The 22,262-nt window shown below is 31.7% G+C and overlaps 1 protein-coding gene across 49 annotated transcripts; it reads left to right on the top strand.

The window, feature by feature from the left end:
* The first annotated feature begins 1,317 nt into the window (after positions 1–1,317).
* Positions 1,318–8,348, top strand: LOC110921246. 49 transcript variants are annotated; one of them, XR_004886170.1, is made up of 14 exons: positions 1,319–1,435; positions 1,784–1,874; positions 1,998–2,059; positions 2,168–2,207; positions 2,407–2,523; positions 2,612–3,020; positions 3,400–3,465; positions 3,560–3,864; positions 4,147–4,246; positions 4,380–4,987; positions 5,685–5,807; positions 6,346–6,421; positions 6,653–6,701; positions 7,710–7,751. XR_004886170.1 is itself a non-coding variant. In XM_035986680.1 (7 exons), exons 3-7 carry the CDS (start codon positions 4,948–4,950, stop codon positions 7,941–7,943), a joined length of 459 nt encoding a protein of 152 aa, XP_035842573.1. In that variant the 5' UTR covers positions 3,472–3,864; positions 4,147–4,246; positions 4,380–4,947; the 3' UTR covers positions 7,944–8,348. The 49 variants fall into 49 exon arrangements, 2 of the variants coding, with proteins under 2 accessions (XP_035842573.1, XP_035842574.1); XR_004886167.1 differs by having other exon boundaries at positions 7,645–7,751; XR_004886169.1 differs by having other exon boundaries at positions 7,630–7,751.
* The last annotated feature ends 13,914 nt before the right edge of the window (positions 8,349–22,262 follow it).

Genomic DNA, 22,262 nt, shown 5'->3' with positions numbered 1-22,262 from the left:
ATATTACACACTCAGAATAATAATATTGAGGGTTGAATGTATGTGACCTTATAAATATAGAGGTGTACTTTACTTTAATTTTTTTTCTATTATAGAAATTCCAATGTGATGGTATTTTTGTTGTTTCCTCTATTATTTTCTCTATATAATATAGAATAGAGGTTCCAATGTAAATGCTCTAAATATAGACGTTTACTTTACATTCTTGCTTTTGTATGTTTTTATGGCTCTTTACAACAAGAAAAAGTTTAAGAAACCAATTAAACATTTATGATGGAGAAAAGGAAAAGAGGATACTTTAGATGTTAAAGTGTTATTTTTATACTTTTATTTGTTATAAATTAAATTTTCCTACCCGGAAAATTTCCAGGTTATAACCTTATTTTTTTTCTATAACAGTAAAAGGGGTTTATAGCAAATCAAGTGTTGGAGGGTAGCCAATCAGTTGATATCTCTAAGAACCCGTTTGAGTTGTTCTTACACTTAAGTAAGAATCTATTTTTTTTTTCAAATTAATTTCATGTATATAAAACAGTAATTAACTCTTTTGAGTTAATTACTGTTTCGTCCTGTGGTTTGTTAAAAATCACTATTTCAGTCCATTAGTTTAAAAATTGCGATTTCAGTCCGTGTGGTTTCACTTTCGTGACCATTTCAGTCCCTGTGGTTTCACTTTCGTAAGCATTTCAATCCATTTATTCTGTAAGTACAGGGACTGAAATGGTTACGAGGTGGACTGAAATGGTTACGAAAGTGAAACCACAAGGACTGAAATCGCAATTTTTAAACCAATGGACTGAAATAGTGATTTTTGATAAACCACAGGGACGAAAACAGTAATTAACTCTTTTTAATAATCTAGCAATAGAGCTTTAAATTCTAAGTCGTCCTGATTGGAATTGATAATGTCAGAGGATGAATGCGATAGTGGAGTTAAAGAAGACATCATGAAAACATCATGAAGGTTTAGTTGACAAAAACTTAATTTGTAACGTACATTATGTAGATGTACTATTGGGACGTGCTCAACTGTCTCAAAATATTAGGCTTAACAAATCACACTTTAACGCTTCTACATTTAAATTATTTTATGTGTTTAGTTGGTGTTTAGCCACCCGCGAAGCTCGCGGGATCTTAGGCTAGTATATAATAAATAAATAAGGTTTGGGACACATGGCGCGTTGTGGTGCAACCAGTATAGGTTTTTGGCGGGAAAATGTGGGAAATATGTTATTTTTACACGGAGCCCGCGTGTGTATCCATACCCGCATAGTTTGACCCGGTTATATAAGGAACTAAAAAAAACCCTAATCATTCTAATCCCCCATTTTTCACACCGTCGTCCCAAAATGAGTACACCATACATTTCCAAACATTCAGAACCCTAATCTTCCAGCCACCATCGTCGTTCTTCTCCAATCGATGAACTAATCAGGTATGCATTCAGATTACAATAACAATCAAAATGATATCGATTAGGTGAGGTTTTTTGTGTACGCATATTTGAAAACCGTATGAAGCAATCGAATCATATTTATGATTCACAAACCCTAAACTCTACTATGCCGCTTCAGATCGTATCGCCTTTTCATTAGTTGCTCTCGCATCTTAGTTCTTAATCGATCGTTTTCTCTATATCTATCAATTCGATGTGTAAGCCCACCAAAGTGAAAAATGATTTTGGTATGGACAATCAAATTGATGTTTGGAAGTTTATTAGTTAATTGATTTTGCTTAATTGCGTTGTTTAAATTTTATCAATTTTATGTGTTTTGTATCTTAGTTCCAGTACATTATGTAGAGATGTTCTTCTGTTGGACTTAAATAGTGATGCCAGAGATTCTGATGAAGATAATGATCAACATGTTTTTGAAGTTGAGTTTTTGTTTTTGCAATGAAATTTCTGTAAAATTGTTTATAAGTTTACTTTTAGCATTGCGATAGCTTTTATTATTTCTTATCATAAATTAATTTATGGTGTTGTATTATATGTACAGGGATATGCAGTTTAATGATTATGTCAGTTGGCTTAGATTTGTGTTTCCACCTTCGATTTCTGGTGAATCATGACTTTTGCTTTGGTTTTTTTTTTCATACGGGTCATATTTTTTTTCAATATGGTTGAGTTGAAGTTTCTCTTTTATCTTTATATGATCTTTATTTACAGAGTGATGAAGAAGCAGGGTGTGAAGGGGCAAATGGCTTGGGTATGGAGCTCTATGTGTTAATTTGAATGCATGCATTTTTTAATATGTAGTGATATTTGTAGCATTTTATATATTGTGTATATGATTTCTGGTTTGAAATTTGTGAGAAGCTTAGGTAACTAATTTGAATGCATATATTTTTGTGAAAATGGGAGCCCTAAACAATGCAAAAATTCATCTTATTTCCCCTATGTAATAGGGCAATTCAGCGGACGCTTCTTTGACAATGAACCACCAAGGAAGACACTTTTTGTACGATAATAATTAAGTGGAGCTTGAAAAGCGAAGAAAGGGGACCAGTACAGCTTGGGTTCAAGTAAGACACCTTTTTTTCTTCATCTTTGATGAGCGCATATGTTTTATATTATAGTTGATACTAATACGATATAATTTGGTGGCAAAAGTTAACATCATAGTGAGGACTTCTAACTTTGGTGAGATGCGTCAAGAACTGATATGGATCCCAAAGAGTCATCAACTGGATGGGCCTGCACCATATGCTGCTAGAGATAATGATAATTTCATATCTTTTGTAGCTGAATTTTTGATAAAGACCAAGCTGCTGCACACTTGATGGTTATCATTGATTCATTTTTAGATTATTGCAGGTTTTATTATTTACTAGGGAGGGGGATAGAAGGTTGTGATCTCAGCTTCAAGTGTAAATGCTCTCATGTTTGTCATGGGTGTAAATGAAAGGTTACAAATATGATACAAGTATTGTGTCTATGCTAGGTGCAACACTAATTCTCTTGCTCTATTAGCAAAGGTTAGATCCATTAGCAAAGGTTGGATTTGTCACTTGCAGCAAAGGTGGGAAATTTTAAGATTTGGAATATATTGTCAAAACTTTAAATTTAAACTTGAGAGCTAAAGAATGAAGCCCTTAACATGTTTTGCTTACAAAATATAAGTGACAATGTAGAACCATAACACTTAAAACCGAATAACATGTAATAGTTTTTATAACATTTTGCACCTTGCATGTGCTTGGCCAGAGAGTTACGTGTTTCTTAAGTTCTTTTTCAAGTACTGTTTTTGAAGAAATGCTTTATTTTCAAAAAGAAAAAAACAAACAGGGATATTGTCATTCTTAACTGTCAACTGTTGTAACTCAATCAAACATATAGCTGCTTTTTGTTTAAAAAATACAAATTTTGTTAAATAGCTGCTTTGTTGTTTCTGATTGTAGGTTACTCTTTTCTGACAATTACTATTGATGGAAGCAAACAACTCAAATACCATGTCATACTGCCAGGTGAGCTTCTTGTGCATAAATTTACGGAATTACGAGCTCCTGAACTTGATTCCCTCTACTCAACAATTGCTAGCCTGCTGAATAACGATTTCAGATCTCAGAGAAATAAGAGGAGATAACTACTGGTTTTCACAATCGGGCTTCTAAAACTAGATTTAGAGATAAGCAAAAAGTGGGATTTTTTAACCAAACAAACAGTGATGGAAATATAGATAAAAATGTTAACGAGGCTCCTCCTCTTCACATTAGGCGCAAAAAGGAACTTAACAAGAATCTTGATAGTGGTTTTTGCATGTCTGGTGATGCGACAAAGAGGCTTTGAACACTTGTTTGGCATGCAAAACGTTTTACAGTGATTAAGCTTTGGGGTTTCCACCTTCCTTCTGGTTTTTATGGCAGGTAATGACTAATGTATTCGGCTAAATATACACACATGATACAAGTATTAATTATATCATGTAAAGAAGGGGTGACAAAAAGGATGGGTCTGGCTGGTGCAAAACCAGTAGTTAAAAAGGTTAACTTTTTTTATAGTCGGTGTATATAATGCTTAATATGATTACAAAAGTATATTATTTCAATAATAATCTGGTTTTTTACAAAAGAGGTTTTTTCAGACTCACTACTATCTACTATCTTATTCAACAGGTGATGAACTGCAATTTTTTTATATTCTTATAGTGTTGTTGGAACTCATTCCCATACAGCCATGTTAGATAGATTAGGAGTAGCGAGTTGCGGAGTAGGAGGATTTGAAGCAGAGCCAACAATGCGTGGACAGGTATAATTGTATAATTCATTAAAAATTATCAAACTTATATGGTTTTTTGAAGTTGCAGTCAAGTCGTCAAATCTTTTTTAAGGTCACCATTTCTTTAACAACTATTCATAGCACACTATTAATTGACATGTAGGTGAGGGCATGAGTAGCTTGTCATTGGCTAATAGATCATCTATTACGAATTACGTGCAACGATGGGCTTCTTTCTTGTAGATCATGTTACACTGCAGTACCTTAAGTTAACAGAACGAAGTGATGACACTGTAAGCTTTCTTCTTTGTATTCTAAAATAAGTTAACTTTTAGTTAATAAAATTCAGGATGTGTTATCCGCCACGAAGTTTGAAGAATTGTCAAAGATGTTAATAGAAAGGTATATGGGAATTATACAGTAAAATGATTACAACTGAGCATTCAATTTCCCCAGTTTTGATTATGTATCTGATTAGATTTGGAATATATTTGTTGTATCATTAATTATGTAGTGCATGGTTTGATAATATTGACAATAAGAAGTGTAGGAGGCTATATCACTCTTGAATGCTAAGATAATTCGTGAATGGCTAAAGTTATTATGGATTTCTCACATCATGCAACCTATTAGCTGAGATATTCCTTCATGGGGAAGGCCATTGGTGGATGAGCATTTAAATTTCTATATCTAATAAAAGAAAAGCTTGGCACTTGTCTGAGACAAGGTAGATGAAATGGGCAAGTAGCTGGAGCAAATTTTCTTTTAAAGGTGAGATTCTTACACCATGTGGAAATTTATGACCCGTGTAGTTGGTATGCTGTCTTTTGAAAATCAAACTATAATATGTGGTGATTTTTTTTGTGTGTGTATTTAAATATGAAACTTGGTCTTTGACTGTATATGTCAAACTTGGAAAACCCCATATAGACTTGCGAAGTTTTATACATAAGTTCGTGGACTTTGTTTTTGCATGATCAAGACTTGTGCTTTTAAGATTTATCCCCATGTTTCTTTGTAGAGTTAGGTACTTAATCACTCATAAAAGGGGCTTTTCACTAAATTATATAATGTAAAAAGGTTTAATTACGTAGAAATGAAAGATCTTTTTTGTTGAAAGAAAAAGTCAAGCACTTTGTTTTTATGTTTAAAAGGATAAGGAATTAAATCATATGTAAAAAATAAAGTCTATGAGCATATGTGAAGATTTAGTGACACTTTATAGTGTTCTTTAATAACTATAATTACTCATTTAAATTCAAATTTGAAACATTGTACTAAACTGTTTTATTCTAGACTCATTTTTAAACTTGATTGCCTTATAGTTTATATCCATGTCACTTCAATCCCCTTGGTTTTCTGCATCCAAATTTATACCCATCAAATTACCAAACTATGATATATCCTTTTCGTTGAAAGATTGTATTTTTACTTGTATATGTTTTTGAATTATTACTATAATTTTCAGGAGTTGGTTCTTCTTCACAAGGAGTGATGGATGTCCGTTGTGGCTATGGAATTTGTTGCCATGGAGAGGAGTTTCAAGTACAGATCGATGAATTAAAATTTTATTTAATCTACTTAATTAGGGGTGAGCTATTAGATGTTCTTACCCGCTAGAACTTTGGAACAGAACTGATATGTAAAAGGATTGGTTATCGGTTCTTTTGCAATTCATGCTTCATCGGGTTTGGTCCGGTTCCAGTTAGAACCAACGATGACCACCATAACCCCTTGTAACCGTTTTAAGTTTTAAAACAAAATTAAAAAAAAAACGCTAGATATTTTAGCATACATATTTTTGGGTGTTACAACATTTGTTTATTTAGCTACTATACAAGTCAATCAAAAATTTTGCAAGAATTAAATCCAGGCCACAAATACATCATATTTTGTTTAAATAGATGCATAGGTCTATCCCTACTATAAAGCTTATTTTGTCTTATATTTAACTAGAATTGCAATATGGTTTTATAATTTTTTTACTGTCATGCCAACCAGTTCGTTTTCCTATCATAATTTGGCTCCTTTTTTTAGTTATTGAATGGGGAAATTAGCTTTCGTTTTAGATTATGTGCTTTGATGCGTACAACTTGCTTCTAATATATGTTTACGTTGCCTACTTATAGGGCTGAGCTTCCCCTTTTCGGTTGCAAGAAAATATTCTACGGAAAGGGTATTAGGCTTATTCGATCTGACTGGCAGGTAAAACATTCTTGCTTTATGCATTTGTGGTTTATAATTTTCTTACATTTTCGTCGTTGTTCTAATTTATTTTGACTGCAAGCCTTTAATTATTAATTGACTGGGGCAGGAAATGGATTAAAAACTAACAGTTTCTATTAGGAAATATGGTTCTGGGAGTTTTTTTTAGTTTAGATAGCAGTTGTTTGATTACATTACTGACTTTTAATTCCTGAGGAAACAAGCATATAGGAGAGGTTGGCTGGAGCCGGAATGCGAACAACATCAACAATCGAATGAGGTTGTCTTTGATTTTATGAACAAAAGTTCAAATATTATGATTGTTGTCTGATCATAACCCTGTATGAATTTCTACCATTGCTAATCACGCTTCCTACTCGAATTGATACAGTTCAATCAAATATATAATGTGTTGATTATAGTTAGATTACATTGTCGTTTATAAGTAGATCCCATTATACTCATGACAAAGTTAAATAAAATATATAATGTGTTGATTATAGTTTGATTACATTGTTCTTTATAAGTAGATCCCATTAAAATGTTAACTAAAATTTGTAGCATTGAAATTTATCCTCATCTGCATGTGTATTGCCTGCGTCCGTATGGTCCTGGTGAGTCAGCCCTTTTGGTAATTCACTTTCTAATGATGCTTCAGTTAGTTATGAAGATAAGAAATTTGTTTCAACATCAGCAGGCATCAGATCACAAGTAGTTTAGAGAGTGCTATTGAAAACCTTGATGAGGTGGAAATATTGTTGAAGGCTTATGTTATCGTCATTGTCACTGATAACACACTTAATAAGCTTACAATGGTATATTAAATTTAATAAAGGTGATAAATTCAACATATTAATTTAAAAAAGGGTTGTTTTGAATCAAGTTTTTGAGGTTTTTTTTTGCGAACTTGATGATTACTAAAGCATGAGTTTTTGCTTCTAGAACTGTGATGTTTAAATTTAGGGTTTAAGTATGTTAGTGAAGTTGTTAATTGATTACGTTTGATGTAAAGATTGTGAATTTCTATTATTAATATAGTTGGAAACATAAAAAATTGCAATGTCATATTTTATTGGGATAATTGGGATTTAAAATTGGTTTTTGCGAGCTGTGACCAAGCTCGGAGATGATTGTACTATTATTTTTTCATAACAGATGAAACAGATCGGACAACAAGTTGATCTATGTTAATAATAGGAACAATATAGAATCCAAAAATGTAGGGAACAAGATTACAAAAGATGTACCCGGCCGTCTGAAGAGAAACAAGTTGTTTTTGATGTTGCAGAAGCTTCCTGTGCTACGTCTGCCGTTGCAGCTGCTGAGGCATGTTTTCTTTTAATTTTTGCTTTTGATTGTATTTCTTAAATACAAATGAAAACTAAATGCTGAAATTTGCCATTTGTTTATAAATATACAGGTATATGCATCATCAGGTGCCAAATGCAGCACACTCTTGCAGCTTCCAATGATACCATATTTTCACAAATTTTCCAGATGGGAGCAGTACACAAATGGATAAATTTGAGTTAGATGCCAGAGCAATGGGGATGCTAGATGCCAAAGTTTTCATTTTACTGCAAGTGTATTCATGCCAAGTAAACGAGTGCTTGAGGTTTAAAATAATGTAAATTGTAACCTTTTCATCATGAGGTTGTCATTAACTTTTTCATTAAGAGTATTTCTATAAAAAATGGCATGAAATTGATTGGTGGGTCCTCCATGCATGCATTGAGTATATCAATATATCAACTATATTTATATATTGATGACTCTTATTGCAAAAGCATTTGATGTAATGTCCGTGATCGATCATATACTATATTATATTTCTTAAACAGGACCAATTAATATTTTTTTTTTCAAAAACAGTGGGTTTTCACTATGGTTACACTTCATACCTTGAATTGAGCTTCGGACTTATAACGAGCCTTTTAAGGTTAATTATTATCGTTTAGTAAACATCCAAAGCTTCCTTATTTGGTCTACTGTTTCTTGACCAGATCACATAAATTTTAGGCTGAAATGAAACTGTTTACAACCAAGAAGTCAACATGATGAAGAGAAGTTATATGTGTCTCAAGGTGGACCTATAATCTTATCTCAGGTTAGACAATCATACATACCAATTCAGGCTTTCATAGTAGTCTATTATTATTATTTTTAGATGAATATGAAGTGTAATTCGTGCTTTGTTGATGCAGATCGAGAATGAATACATATGAAGTATATATGTTACTCCTTTAAAGACATCCTAGACACAACGCAGTTAACCACCCCTGTTCATAGGTAATGAGAATGTAAAAAATATAAATGCAATTGCTTTCAACATCCTAATAAATACTTATGTCAGTCAAATTTGCATATTGAAAACATTCCACTAGCTCCTTTTTATATTAAAATGATTTCAAAGGTATGGCTTATCATAACTTAAAAATGTAGTTTAGTTTAACAATTGGAAATTCTACAAGTTCTTTTACATGTGATGCTCATTTAACAACTTAGTTTTATAATTTTGTGATTATGATAAAGTTTGAGTTAATATATCGTTATTTTACTTTAGATGATGAAGGGAAATATGTTGTTGAATTAAACAATTGGTGTGATCCAAAAAATTTATGGGCAATAGGCCCCCTTTGGCTATTCATCCGCCATGTCCTATGGGTTTCGAAAACATTTTTATACAGAGATCTCATTATAAATTAAAAAGGAATTAGCTTTACACGAAAACTTTAAATACATATAGAGGCAAAAATAATTTTATAGAAATTAATTCTGTTCTTATTTTTAAATTTATATAGCCTCAATTCGTTGTCATACTTGGTATATAGATAAGAATTTTGGTTGGCACTATATGGAGTGTCCTAAATGTTTAATGGAGGCGGATACAGATCTTATAGACTGTGTGGGCATGGAGGAGCATTTGTTTCATGTGTGCAACAATTATGATTGTGATGAAAGGGTTATATATCCAGTTGAAAGGTATCATGAGCCTTTTTTTATCTATTTTAATAATTATATTTATTAAAATATAAACGTTTTGTATATATGTTTTTATTTAATTTAACTAGATTCAAGATAAAAAGTTCAAGTGGAAGACATTAGTGATGACATTTCAATAATATTATTTCATCCTCTGGCTGATGAAAGTATTGAAAAAGTTGTTCTCAAGTCGGCCGAATAATTGCTTCATGAAAACACAACACCTGTATGTATAAATAGTTTTACTTCATCTATATATTTTTGTCATTACATTTAAATTTTTGGTTATATTAATTTAATCATAAAATATTATGATTCACAAGATGTCGAAGAAGTAATCTTTTCTGTGGATTTAAACAAGTTGATTGGAAAGATGTTTGCTTTTAAAATTGAGATAACAACTTATAATCTTGACTAACTTTGATGAAATGTATGTTTTTACAAACATGACCGATGATGAGTCAAATATTAATGAGCTCAAAGAAAAGATGAAGATACTGAGGTATTTTTTTATAAAAGTAGATGATTCATATTAATACATTAATATTTACAGTTTATGTAATTTTACTATTAGTAACTTAATTTTGACATTTGTCTCAGAGAAACAATAAAGAATTTATCCAAAGAAAAAGTCATATTCCAAGCGTTAAGAATGATGATACTAATACCAGTTCTGATATCAATAAAATAAACCAGCGTAAACTGGTTGACGTCTACAACTCTTCAATTCCAAGTAACGTCAAGGATTCGAAGAAAGTTAGCAAGAAAGAGACTTAGCTCCTATCTCTATGAATTTAAAGCAATTTTTATGATTTTTACGTTTTAAACATTGGTTTTTTTGAATATTTCAGTTTGGTTGACGTGGTTGTTTGATCTTTATATGCTTTTTTTACATATATGAATAAATCTATCCTTTTTAGCCAATATTGTTTTTCCTTTCAACTTAATCAACTTATCATTTGTCGTGTAAGAATTTCATCACAATGATCAGAGTTGAAAATTCAACTAAAAGAATAATATAATATAATTTAAAAACAAACAATATAACATTTTGTATGGGTTTACGAAACATTTTTTTAACTGAGATCTCATTAAGAATTAAAAGGTTATTAGCTTTACACGAAAACTATGAATGCACATGGAGACAGAGTTAGGATACTGATGAAACGGAACAAATAAATTATTGTGGCAAGGGAAAAAAGATACTAATGAGTTTGAAAATGTTGTGTATGTACCTTTTATTATTGAAAACTAAATTTTCCTAACCCGGGATGTTCCCGGGTGATAGCCTAGTAATATACAAACAAATATACATTACATTCATATTTAATTTATAATTTAGTTTTTATGAACGACAAATTTCTTTTTAATCCTTGTTGTTTGGGAGACTTGAACGCAAGACCTCTCCTCCCAAACCCAGGTTTTTAAAGACTTTGCCTTTACCAAACATTGAAATGTTCACGTAACTGCATAATATATAAACATATATAATTACAGAGAAATGATCATTTCAGAACTTCTATATATTGCGAGAATCAATCTAAATCATTTATTTGTTATAAATTTGTCTAGAAATATAACATGCTTTTAAGATATAAGATTTTTATGTGAATTGATGATATGTGCAATTTATACGTATCCTATATTATAAGCATATACATATGTGTAGGTTGACTATAGTTCTCTGATCTTACATATGCTGGTTACGAGTAACCAAAAGAAGAGGTGGAATTAATGGAAATTTATTCGAGAGATAGAAAAATCATTTTATATTTTATATTTATACATTTTTTGTGATAAGTAAACGCTCTAGATTGGTTCATACGAGTTCTCGTAATATTTGTAGCTCTGAAAGAAAACCATTCCCTATAATGAATATGTATATAAATAATTTAATTAACAAAAATAAATGAGTCGATAACAAATCAAGCTTGAGATTGAAACATTATTAATGAGCCAAACTCCCGACATAGCTCAAAAAGACTGGAGATGGAGCTCGAGCTCGGACCTTTTAGAGTAAATGAGTTGAGTTCGGGCACAAATCGTTCGCATACAAACAATACTTTAACATGAAAACCATCTTATAACATTTGACATACACTGCTATCAATCTTATAAATTGAGAATAAAGTACTAGTTTTTCATATAATTCCATTACATTCTTTAATGAAGAGTAAACTGTCATTTTAGTCCCTGATGTTTGGTTTAAATTGTCATTTTAGTCTAAATAGTTTGTTTTTTTCTCTTCTGGGTCCCTGATTTTTCCATTTTCTTACCATTTTGATCACATTGTCTAACTCAATCTAAAAATCTGGTTATAACCAGTGGTATATTTGGCATAACTGTTGTGTAGTGATAACCAGCGGTAGTTTACAACATAATTTATAAACCTCATAATAATTTAATGCCAAAAAACACCCTTGATTATAACCTGGTTTTTAGCCTAACTTAGGCAATGTGATCAAAATGACAAGAAAAAGGAAAAGTCAGGGACGCAGAGGAGAAAAAAAAAGCTATTTGGATTAAAATGACAATTTAGACAAAAACTCAGAAACTAAAATGACAATTTACTCTTTAATGAAAGTGAGGTTGAGTCTTTTTATTTAAAATTACCTTTTTTATTAATTATATCAGGATAAAATTACGAAAATAATCATCTTTCATATAGCATTAGCTTTTTATAATCAAGTGAGACACAAATCAATTACTCAAAACAACAAAATCAACTATCGGCGCCAATAGCGCTCCCTCTTTGATTGGCTGACTTGGCCGGCAGGAAAATAGTGTCAGGCAGCTGTCTGGCACTCCCCTATTGACTCAACAAATTTACGATTTTATTTCGTTTTAAAATTACTATTTTGTCATCAGTTCAAATTTATGTTTTTACCCCCACTTAAAAATAAATTTACGTTTTTGCTCTCAGCTAAATAATTCAATTTTGCCCCGGTTAAAAATTATGATTTTGCCCCGTTTCAATTTACAGTTTTCCATTAGTTTTTTTTCCCTTAAAATTTCGATTTTGCTATCGGTTCAAAGTTATGTTTTTACCCCCACTTAAAAATACGCTTTTACTCCCAGCTAAAAATTCCAATTTTGCCCTCGGATAAAAATTACGATCTTGCCTCGTATAAATTTATAGTTTTGCCATTAGTTTTTTTCTCACAGCCAAGTTACGATTTTTCCCTCAACTTAAATTTACATTTTATCCATCGTTTTTGTTTGTTTTCCTGGTGAAATTATAATTTTGCTCCCAGTGTAAAATTACAGTCATGTCGGAAGCTTCCTGGCACTCCCCCATTGGTTCATTTAATTTACGATTTTATCCCTGAATTAAAATTATGATTTCGCCCTCAGTTAAAAATTACGTTTTCCAATCGTTTTAGTTTTCTTAGCAAAACTATAAAGGTTTTTTGTTTTAATTGGTTTACTTGATTTAATTTTTTTTCGTGTCAAGGAGCTGCCTAACACTCGCTCATTAGTCTTGAAAAATTACAGTTTTGCTCTGAGCCCAAAATTACGGTCTTATCATCGTTTTTGTTTTTTTTTTTCCTACCAAAATTATAGTAGTCTTTTTTAATTGATTAAGAATAATTCGGCCATCGTCCCGCAACACAGACAAGGCATCAACTAGTTCTCAACAAAAATTAAGTTCTTATATGAGAAAGAATTTTCTAGGCATTCATCACTGTAGAAAATAATTTGTCATGATTGGAATGCATATATAATAAATAATATAAAACATCAATCATAGCCGTTATCTTTTTATCCTTTATAAAGAATGCATTCTATTCTACATACGTATATATTTATTTACTACATATACATTTACAACTTGAGGGAATAGTGCCAGGCAGTTTGCCTGGCATTTTCCTATTGGATCAGCTCATTTTTAATTTAATTTTATTTCCAGTTTAAAATTATGTTTTTGTCCTTTGTTTAAAATTACGTTTTTGCCCCCAACTCAAATATATTACATATACATTTACAACTTGAGGGAATAGTGCCAGACAGTTTGCCTGACACTTCCCTATTGGATCAGCCCATTTTTAATTTAATTTTAGAGTAAACTGCAAACCTCGGAGGTTAGGGGTCATTGGCATGTCTACCCCCCTAAGGAAATAATTGTAATTTTACCCCCCACTGTTTGGGGTTATGTTGCAAGATTACCCCCTGACACCCAATTCTGTTAGTCAACGTTTGTTTTGACTGTTATAATGTGTGAAAAGTCGTTTTTGCCCCTGTCTTATTAAAATTATATAAAAAATCAAAAATCATGTTCATCATCATCATCAGTTCATTCTTCATTCTTCATCATCATCATCAGTTCATTCTGGGTGTTGGAAGCTAGATCCACAAATCACCTACAAACAATTACTCTCATAATTCATTCAACATCAAATTTACACAAATCATCAAACCCTAAGTGCCCTAACAACAACAACAAATCCTGATCCACAACACAAATCACAAAATCAACGAAACAAGTTCATCATCATCATCATCATCATCATCATCATCATCATCATCATCGTCATCGTCATCGTCATCGTCATCGTCATCGTCATCGTCATCATCATCATCATCATCATCATCAGGTTCATCATCATCATCATCATCAGTTCATCACCACCACCACCTCCTTCTTCATTCAAAACCCTAACTAATCACCAACAAATCCACCAAATGTATATTCATCCATCAACGTCATCTTCTCCATTTCATCATCCAAAATGCCCTCTGTATCCGTAAAATTCTACAGTATTATATACAAATTCATCTTAAAGCACCAATTACAAACCCTAGCTGAAAACCCTACCGAACTCACTAACCAATTCGGCGTCGTTTCACGCTCCGACGACTCCGTTGCTCCGGCTAACCCTAGCTTATCCGGTGACGGAGTTGCCACAAAAGATATTCACATCGATCCGTTAACATCTCTAACCCTCCGGATCTCAAATTTGGGGGTTATCGATAGAAGGTTCGGAAGTTAAATCTGGATTTAGTGTGAATCAGTCAAGGGCAGAGGCAAGAGCAAGAACAAGAGCTAGAGAGAGGACTAAAGAGATCATCGTCATCGTCACCTTCATCTTCATGGTTGAAATAAAGATGGGGATGGAGATGGGTTTATTTGGATCTGGGTTTCCTGCATCTTGGTTTCCTGCATCTTCCTCGTCACCTCCAAATCTCCTCTTGAAGTTAATCATCACCATCTTTATTGGGGGGTGGATCTGGTTGCATCAAACACATAGTTAGGGTTGAGATAAAGATGGGATGGAGATGGGTTTTTATATAATAATAATAATAATAATAATAATAATAATAATAATAATAATAATAATAATAATGGTTTGGCAAAATTACCTATTTACCCTTTGACTCTACCCTTGTTATGTTGACTGTTAAGCAAAATTGACTCCGGGGGGTAATCTTGCGACATAACCCCAAACAGTGGGGGTAAAATTGCAATTATTTCCTTAGGGGGGGTAGACATGCCAATGACCCCTAACCTCAGGGGGTAAAATTGCAGTTTACTCTTAATTTTATTTCCAGTTTAAAATTACGTTTTTGTCCTTTGTTTAAAATTACGTTTTTGCCCTCAGCTCAAAATAAAATTATAATTTTGCCCCTAGCTTAAAATTACGTTTTTGCCATCGGTTCAAAAACTCACTTTTAATTTTGTTCCCAGTTAAAATTACAGTTTCGCCCTCCGTTTAAAATTACGTTTTTGCCACCAGTTCAAAATAATATGTTGTTTTTTCCTCTAACTCAAAATTACGATTCTGCTCTCGGCTCAAAATTATGTTTTTGCCCACAGTTCAAGTATTTTCAAGTTAAGGGAATAGTGTCAAGCAGTTTGCCTGGCACTTCCCTATTGGACCAACCCATTTTTTTTAATTTTATTCCCAGTTTAAAATTACGCTTTCCTCCTTCGTTTAAAATTACTTTTTTGCCCCTAGCTCAAAATAAAATTATAATTTTGCCCCTAGCTCAAAATTACGCTTTTGCCCTCGATTCAAAAACTCATTTTTATTTTTGTTCCCAGTTTAAAATTACAGTTTCGCCCTCCATTTAAAATTACGTTTTTGCCCCCATTTCAAAATAAAATGTTGTTTTTTCCTCTAGCTCAAAATTACGATTCTGCCCTTAGCTCAAAATTACGTTTTTGCCCACAGTTCAAAATAAAATTATGTTTTCCCCCTAGCTCAAAATTATGATTTTGCTCTCAGTTTAAAATTATAATTTCGCCTCCAGTTCAAAATATAATTACGATTTTACCCTCTGTACAGACATACATGTTATGAGAGAGAAATATTCGGATTATTGCCCCGCAACGCGGGTGGGGGCAAAACCTAGTATATATAACATGAATGGCTTAGCAACAGTAGCCAAACTTTTTTTTTTTAACTTTTGCTATCAAAATTTAGTAGGTTCCTGCTAGAATAGTGTTATATTTAAGGTTTTTATTTTTCCTTTTTTTTACATGAAAAAACGTTACTTTTTATTATTGGTTATTATTCTATTATAATAATTAATTATAAAAATATTTTGTTTTTCTTTTATAACTTTTAAGCATTATAAAGTTACGAGTATGTTGTTGTGACATGCCTATATTTATCTACGTTTCGATAAAAGATTTGTTTATAATCAAACGAGTCAAATATCTTTGAACTTTTTGTTCTTTACCATGACGAACCGACATCAATACAGGTACTGATATTTGTTTTTATGATTTTTCTAGACGTTCCTACTGATGTTATCCAAACAGGTACTGATATCGTTATTACAAACTGAAACTGATGTTCATTTTTTTGGTTTCCAATTGATGTAAAATGTGTGTCGATATCCTTTTGGACATATTTCTTTATATTTCTATACCAAGTACCGGTATCATACAACAATTATGACGAATCAAATCAATATTTACACAAAATAAATACGTGAATTCTGTAGGTTATGTTGACTTCAGTCGGATACATCGGGCTTGACCTTGTTTCAATGTTGGGCTGTAATTTTACTTACATTGGGCTTGACCAGTTTTAGACTTTTGGTTTTCTGTTTTGGCCTGCAAATTGCCTTCCAAGTTCCAACATCAATTCTTATTTAGATTGTACTAGGTTAGAACCCCGTGTATTACACGGGTTGAATAAATGTAATTTTATATACTAAATAAAAAAACAATATATTTTTAAAAACCTCATTTATTACCCGTGTTGAGTAAATATAATTTTATATATTAAATAATAAAAAGTTATACATTTAAGAACCTCGTTTATTGTGTGGGTTGAATAAATGTAATTTTATATACCAAACAATAAAAAAATTATATTTAAAAAAACCCTGTGTATTCACGGGTGGAAGAAATGTAACTTTTTATACTAAATAATAAAAAAGTTATATTAAAAGAAAACTCCGTGTGTTATTATTTTTTAAATTAGGTTAATTATATTTTAAATTTTTTGTTTGATTAATAATTTGTTTAATATAATTATATATATATATATTAAAACAAAAGGTCGGTGGCTATCACATCAAAGCCACCGCCTTTGTTTATATATAATAATGTTTGCGTAAATACATATCTAAACTGGCATTGTGCTTCAGTGGTTTCTGTGTCACTTTATAAAATGGAGGTCAAGGGTTCGATCGATCCCTGACTCCCTTCTTTTTCTCACACAACATTTTAATTTTTTTAGATACTTATTACTTAAACTAATTATTTAAACATAATTTCACATTTATACATTTAATATATTATAAAAACAAAGGTTGGTTTCTACACTTTCGAACTTGACACCCATACCTCTAACTTGACACCTCAACGTGCGACACATTATTATATTTTTTATCTATGTCTAAATTATTTTTAAGACTTTACATCGCTATCTAAATTACTTTTAAGACTCTACAACACAACGAACGAGACATACTCTTTTTTATCTATGTCTAATGACGTTAATGTCACAAATGTGTAATGTGTGATGTAATGTCATGTGTAGGCGCCACACATTAATGTCATCGTTGTAGCCGCAATGCTTATATAGGTTATACTGATATAGTTCGGATAGTCAAAACATGCGTTTTTATATGGTTAACATATCACATAACGTTTCGCCATCTATAAAATAGTTAAGACGTTGCCGCCGCAACGCGCGGCTATGGCAACAATCTAGTTTCTCATAGTTAACAATAACCAAACTATAAATTAGCAACTTTTTGTTGTTTTAATAGTTGAACATATGTATTGGGTGTTTTCCAAAAAAAAAAAAATTGTTTTTTTAACTTTTAACCCAAAGGTTTTTATTTTTTCATTTTAAAACCCTTTGACTTGTTAGTTTTAACCCAAAACTTTTCAACTTTGCAGTTTAACCCCAACACTTTCTTATTTTCAACTTTGTCCTTATAATAAATAACATTTATGAAACAATTCTTTTTAGTTTAGATAAGATTTTACGATTTAAAGTTAAGTTTATGCGAATAATTTAGAGTTGATAAGATTTATATTAATTTAATTATTATTTAATAATTTAAATTAAATAATAATTAGCTACAATTAATAATGCTCTAGAATAATGACAAGTGTCCCTTTATTTGTTTCTTTTATTATATAGATGCGTGAAGACGATTATAGCTAAACAATTTAGATATCATTTGGCTAATATAAAAATCGTCTAAATGCCATACAAGTTATTTTACCTTAATATAATTAAGAAAACAATCATGAAAACTTATTAATTTTACTCATTTGATGAGTGGCATGTGTACACCTAGTGGCGGACCCATAATTTTTTTTAGTAGGGTCCATTTTTTTGGTGTTCAAAATTTTCACAACGAAACGCTAGAGTTTTCAGGTTGGGGTGGGGCGGGGCGACCAAGTAGTTCTTAAATCCATATTTCATCAGAAGTGTCTAATGATTCAAATAAGTTGGTTTTATTAAAATTTAGAGTAATTTACTATTTTGGCCAATGTGGTTTAGATAGTTTAACCATTTCAGTCCGAAAAGAAATCTTTTAACATATTAGACTCTGAGGTTGCATTTTATAATGGTTTTGGCCCTTGACACTAACTTTTTTACTTTTTTACAATTAAGTGTAAGGGTAATTAGGTCATTATATACCTTATGGGTTGTTTTTTTTTAATTACAAAGTTCTTTTAATATTTAAGAGATTATTAATGTAATTTCTCAAGTTTTTTTTTTATTATTTTGTTATTTTCACGATTATTATTTAACAAAATATGTTATATATATACAAATAAATATGTATTTTATTAAACGTTTTTTTTTATAAACGTCGTTTTTAAAATCATTTGTTTTTTAACCTTTTTTTAAACCGTCTGTCGTTTTTAAAATTATTCATTTTTAACCCGCTTGTTTATTAAATCGTTCTTTTTAAAGTTGTTTGTCTTTTAGTGTTTTTCTTAAATATATCGTTCATTTTAAAATCATTTTTTAACCTTTTTAAACAATTAGTTTTTTAGTTATTAATTTTTAAAAGCGTTTCGTTTTAAACCGTTTATTTTAAAATCGTTTTTGATACCGTTCGTTTTAGTTATTAATTTTTAAAAGCGTTTCGTTTTAAATTCAGAAAATGAACGATTTCAAAAATCGAAGAATTTTAAAAATGATCATTTTTAAACGAACGAGTGGTTTAAAAAACGAAGATTAATAAAATGATGTTTATAAAAAAAACAAAATCTTAAAAAAATAAGGTAACAAGTGTAAGCAACTAGAAAATGCCCGAATTTAATAAACGAAAGGTGAAAAAAATAACGAATTTTGAATAAACAAACGATCCAAAGAAATGGAAGATTTGAAAAAAAAATAAATCATTCTAAAAAAAGTTTGAAAAATGAATGATATTTTACAAACTTTTTATTAGAATGTTTCTTTTTTTTTTCAAATGTTACATTTCTTTTGTTTTTTATGCATGTCGTTTTGTAAATTTAAATAATGAACGACCTAAAAAGTGAGTAGTTTATAAGTGTTTAAAAATGATTGATTTTAAAAAATGGTATAAAATGAAGTGTTTAAAAAAACTTCAAAATACAAACGACTTTAAAAAGAACGATTTTAAAAAACAAATGGTTTAAAAAGGAACAATTTTAAAAACGATAGATGGTTTAAACAAAATGTAAAATAACAAATTATTTTTTAAAACAACATTTATAAAAATAAACGGTCAATGAAAACACATATTTATTTGTATATTTAAAACGTATTTTGGTAAATAATAATCGTGAAAATAATGAAATAAAAAAATTGAGTAATTGCATTAATAATCTCTTAAATATTAAAAGAACTTTGTAATTATCAAAAACAACCCCTACGTTATATAATAACCTAATTACTCTTAACTGGGACTTAAGTACTTAACTCTATCGGTCTCGTTTGCTTTTCTAATCTCTATCAGACTTAACTCGGATCCGATTCATCTTAAGGCCATCCGTAGTCATAAAGCCCCTTGTGGGGCGTTATGCGACACGTGTCGTGCCACGTCACACAGGGGCTTTATGGGGCGTTATATCACTAGAGCTCGTAGTCATAAAGCCCCTACCTATCATTACCTAATTATTAATTTTCAATTTTATTAATTAATTAAAAAACACTTGCTTTTTTTATTGGTCCATTTTTAAATCCTCCCCCCCCCCATCAAGCGCTATATATATAGCGCCACCCACCATTTTTTATCTCATAAAGCCCCCCGTAGTGGTGTTTAGGGCTTTATAGGGGCTTTATGATGGCATATAACGCCCCACTACACATGCTCTAACTGGGTTAGTTATTTGATTGATTTGTTGTTCAACTCGTTCTTGATCTTTAAAATAAAAAATCTCATTCCACGTGTACGATATATGTTGCCGTCGATCACCAAAAAACAACCTATCCCTTTTTTTCTTTTTCGTTCTTTGCTAATGCTTCCTGATCTTTAGCCGTATGAAGTTTTTAGAGATGTTTGCTTGATTGCTTATAGAAATACTAACCCGCTTGCTTGTATGGTTTGACAAAAACAAGGACGGCTATAAAATCATTTATCCTAAACTAACTAGTTTAATACCCGTCCGGTGGACGGGTTACACTAACAACGTAACAAACAAAGATAATCTATATTGAGGGTGTTTGGGATTGCTTCTCTTTTTTTAAAAAGTCACAACCATCTAACTTTTTAATGACTTGCGCTTTGTGGCAAATGAAAAGATCCACCAGCGTAAAGCATTTGATAAACAGGACCGATTCTAGTGGTTAAAATTAAACCTGCAAACAAACAACATCATGAATTTAGTAGATACAGGATAAACCCCTTACATAATTTAATAGATACAGAGTGAGAATCATATGTTTAATTTTCATACATCATGTAAATTTAACATTTTTCATACAATATTTAGAAAGTAGCAGCAATAGCTATATTAGCAAATTAATGAATGGAAAAAAGAGCTAAAACTAACCTTCTTAGGCCAGGGTATGGGGGCCGGCTTAGGCGCGTCCTGGCCCGTCGCCGATCCCCCACTCCTCCAGCGCGTCAACATCGGCTCCCACTTGACGATCTTCACGGGCCTCAATTTCTCTCTCCTCACACACACACAACTATACATACATACATACATATATATATATATATATATATATATATATATATATATAAGGAGTTCATCCCCCACCCCTATAGGTCCATCCCCTTCAAACCCCTCCTACGTGGCGGTGACATGGCGGCCCATCCCCTTGGGGATGAGGCTCTCCATACCCACTAGTCTTATTAACCATTCTTCAAACTGACCTGCAGTCCTTCAAAACAAATTCAAATAAGAACATTATTTAATTCAAAGTGATATTTGTAACTTAAAGACTGAACTAAATGAAAATATAACATTGGGTGTACCGTTGAATATTTTATAACGTGATTATTACCAATCCAAACAGAATTGCTCCCAACCCCTATTTCTTACTACCATCTAGTTCTGTTTTTTTAGAAATCAAAGTCATAAATTATGCTTCTAGTACTAATCCTTTGACTCTTAAAAGTCAAAGTATACAGAAATTCACTTGTAAGACAAAATGTGTAGTGTATGACAACCATATTTGATGTTCCACTCTAACAATTCCAGATGCCACTGGTGCTGCCCCTTTGAAAAAAAAACTTGAATGGTGAAAGGAAGCTTATTTTTTTCTGACATATAATGTGTGGGTTGTACTAAGGCTAAACGCTTAAGCTTTGTAACATGTTCTTACTAGTAAAAAAGCTTCTTTGCTTGGAGAGTGCAACCATTTAAGGTAATAAAGTGAAGATTATGCCCATAATGATGCCTTGGATTGAGCTGCATAAATGTAAGATACACACACACACACACATACAGATATGTGTGTGTGAGAAACCTTAGTGTAGCGCCCGTTATAATTTTCGTGAGCTCTCTGGATTCCGACATATGTGTAGGTCCCTCTTCGGAGGATGACGAACCTAAACCTTGTTATACAAACCCACTAGCGAGTGCGGAATCCAAGCTAGCAAGCAAACCGGGATGAGACAAGTATAAACACCAACACACAAGGATTCACCGATTAACACCACTGTATTAATACGAATGAAGGTTCCGGTTACAAGCACAATGTTTACAAATCTAACTTGCAAACTCTCTAGTGTGTGTGTGTGTTTTGATAGAATGCTCTCAAACTCTCTCTATGTGTGCATCTATCTAACAAGTCTCTCAAGTCTCTCTAACACATACACTGCATAGGTATTTATATACCCAGCTCCACATGTCCTGTCCGAAGGATCCGATAGATGATCGAAGGATCATCTATCGATGACAAAGTGTTCGAAAGATCTACATATACTTCGAGGGATTGCATATCCTTCGAAGTCC

The sequence above is a fragment of the Helianthus annuus genome, chromosome 17, assembly GCF_002127325.2.
Source record: "Helianthus annuus cultivar XRQ/B chromosome 17, HanXRQr2.0-SUNRISE, whole genome shotgun sequence".
Lineage (NCBI taxonomy): Eukaryota > Viridiplantae > Streptophyta > Magnoliopsida > Asterales > Asteraceae > Helianthus > Helianthus annuus.
This window is presented reverse-complemented; position numbering and strand designations above follow the sequence as displayed.

Coding starts and splice junctions, on each gene's coding strand:
- LOC110921246 (XM_035986680.1), top strand. CDS start 4,948: ATGAAATGGGCAAGTAGCTGGAGCAAATTTTCTTTTAAAG. Junction 6,422..7,629: donor TTATTCGATCTGACTGGCAG/GTAAAACATTCT, acceptor GGAACAATATAG/AATCCAAAAATGTAGGGAAC. Junction 7,748..7,841: donor CTGCCGTTGCAGCTGCTGAG/GCATGTTTTCTT, acceptor ATAAATATACAG/GTATATGCATCATCAGGTGC.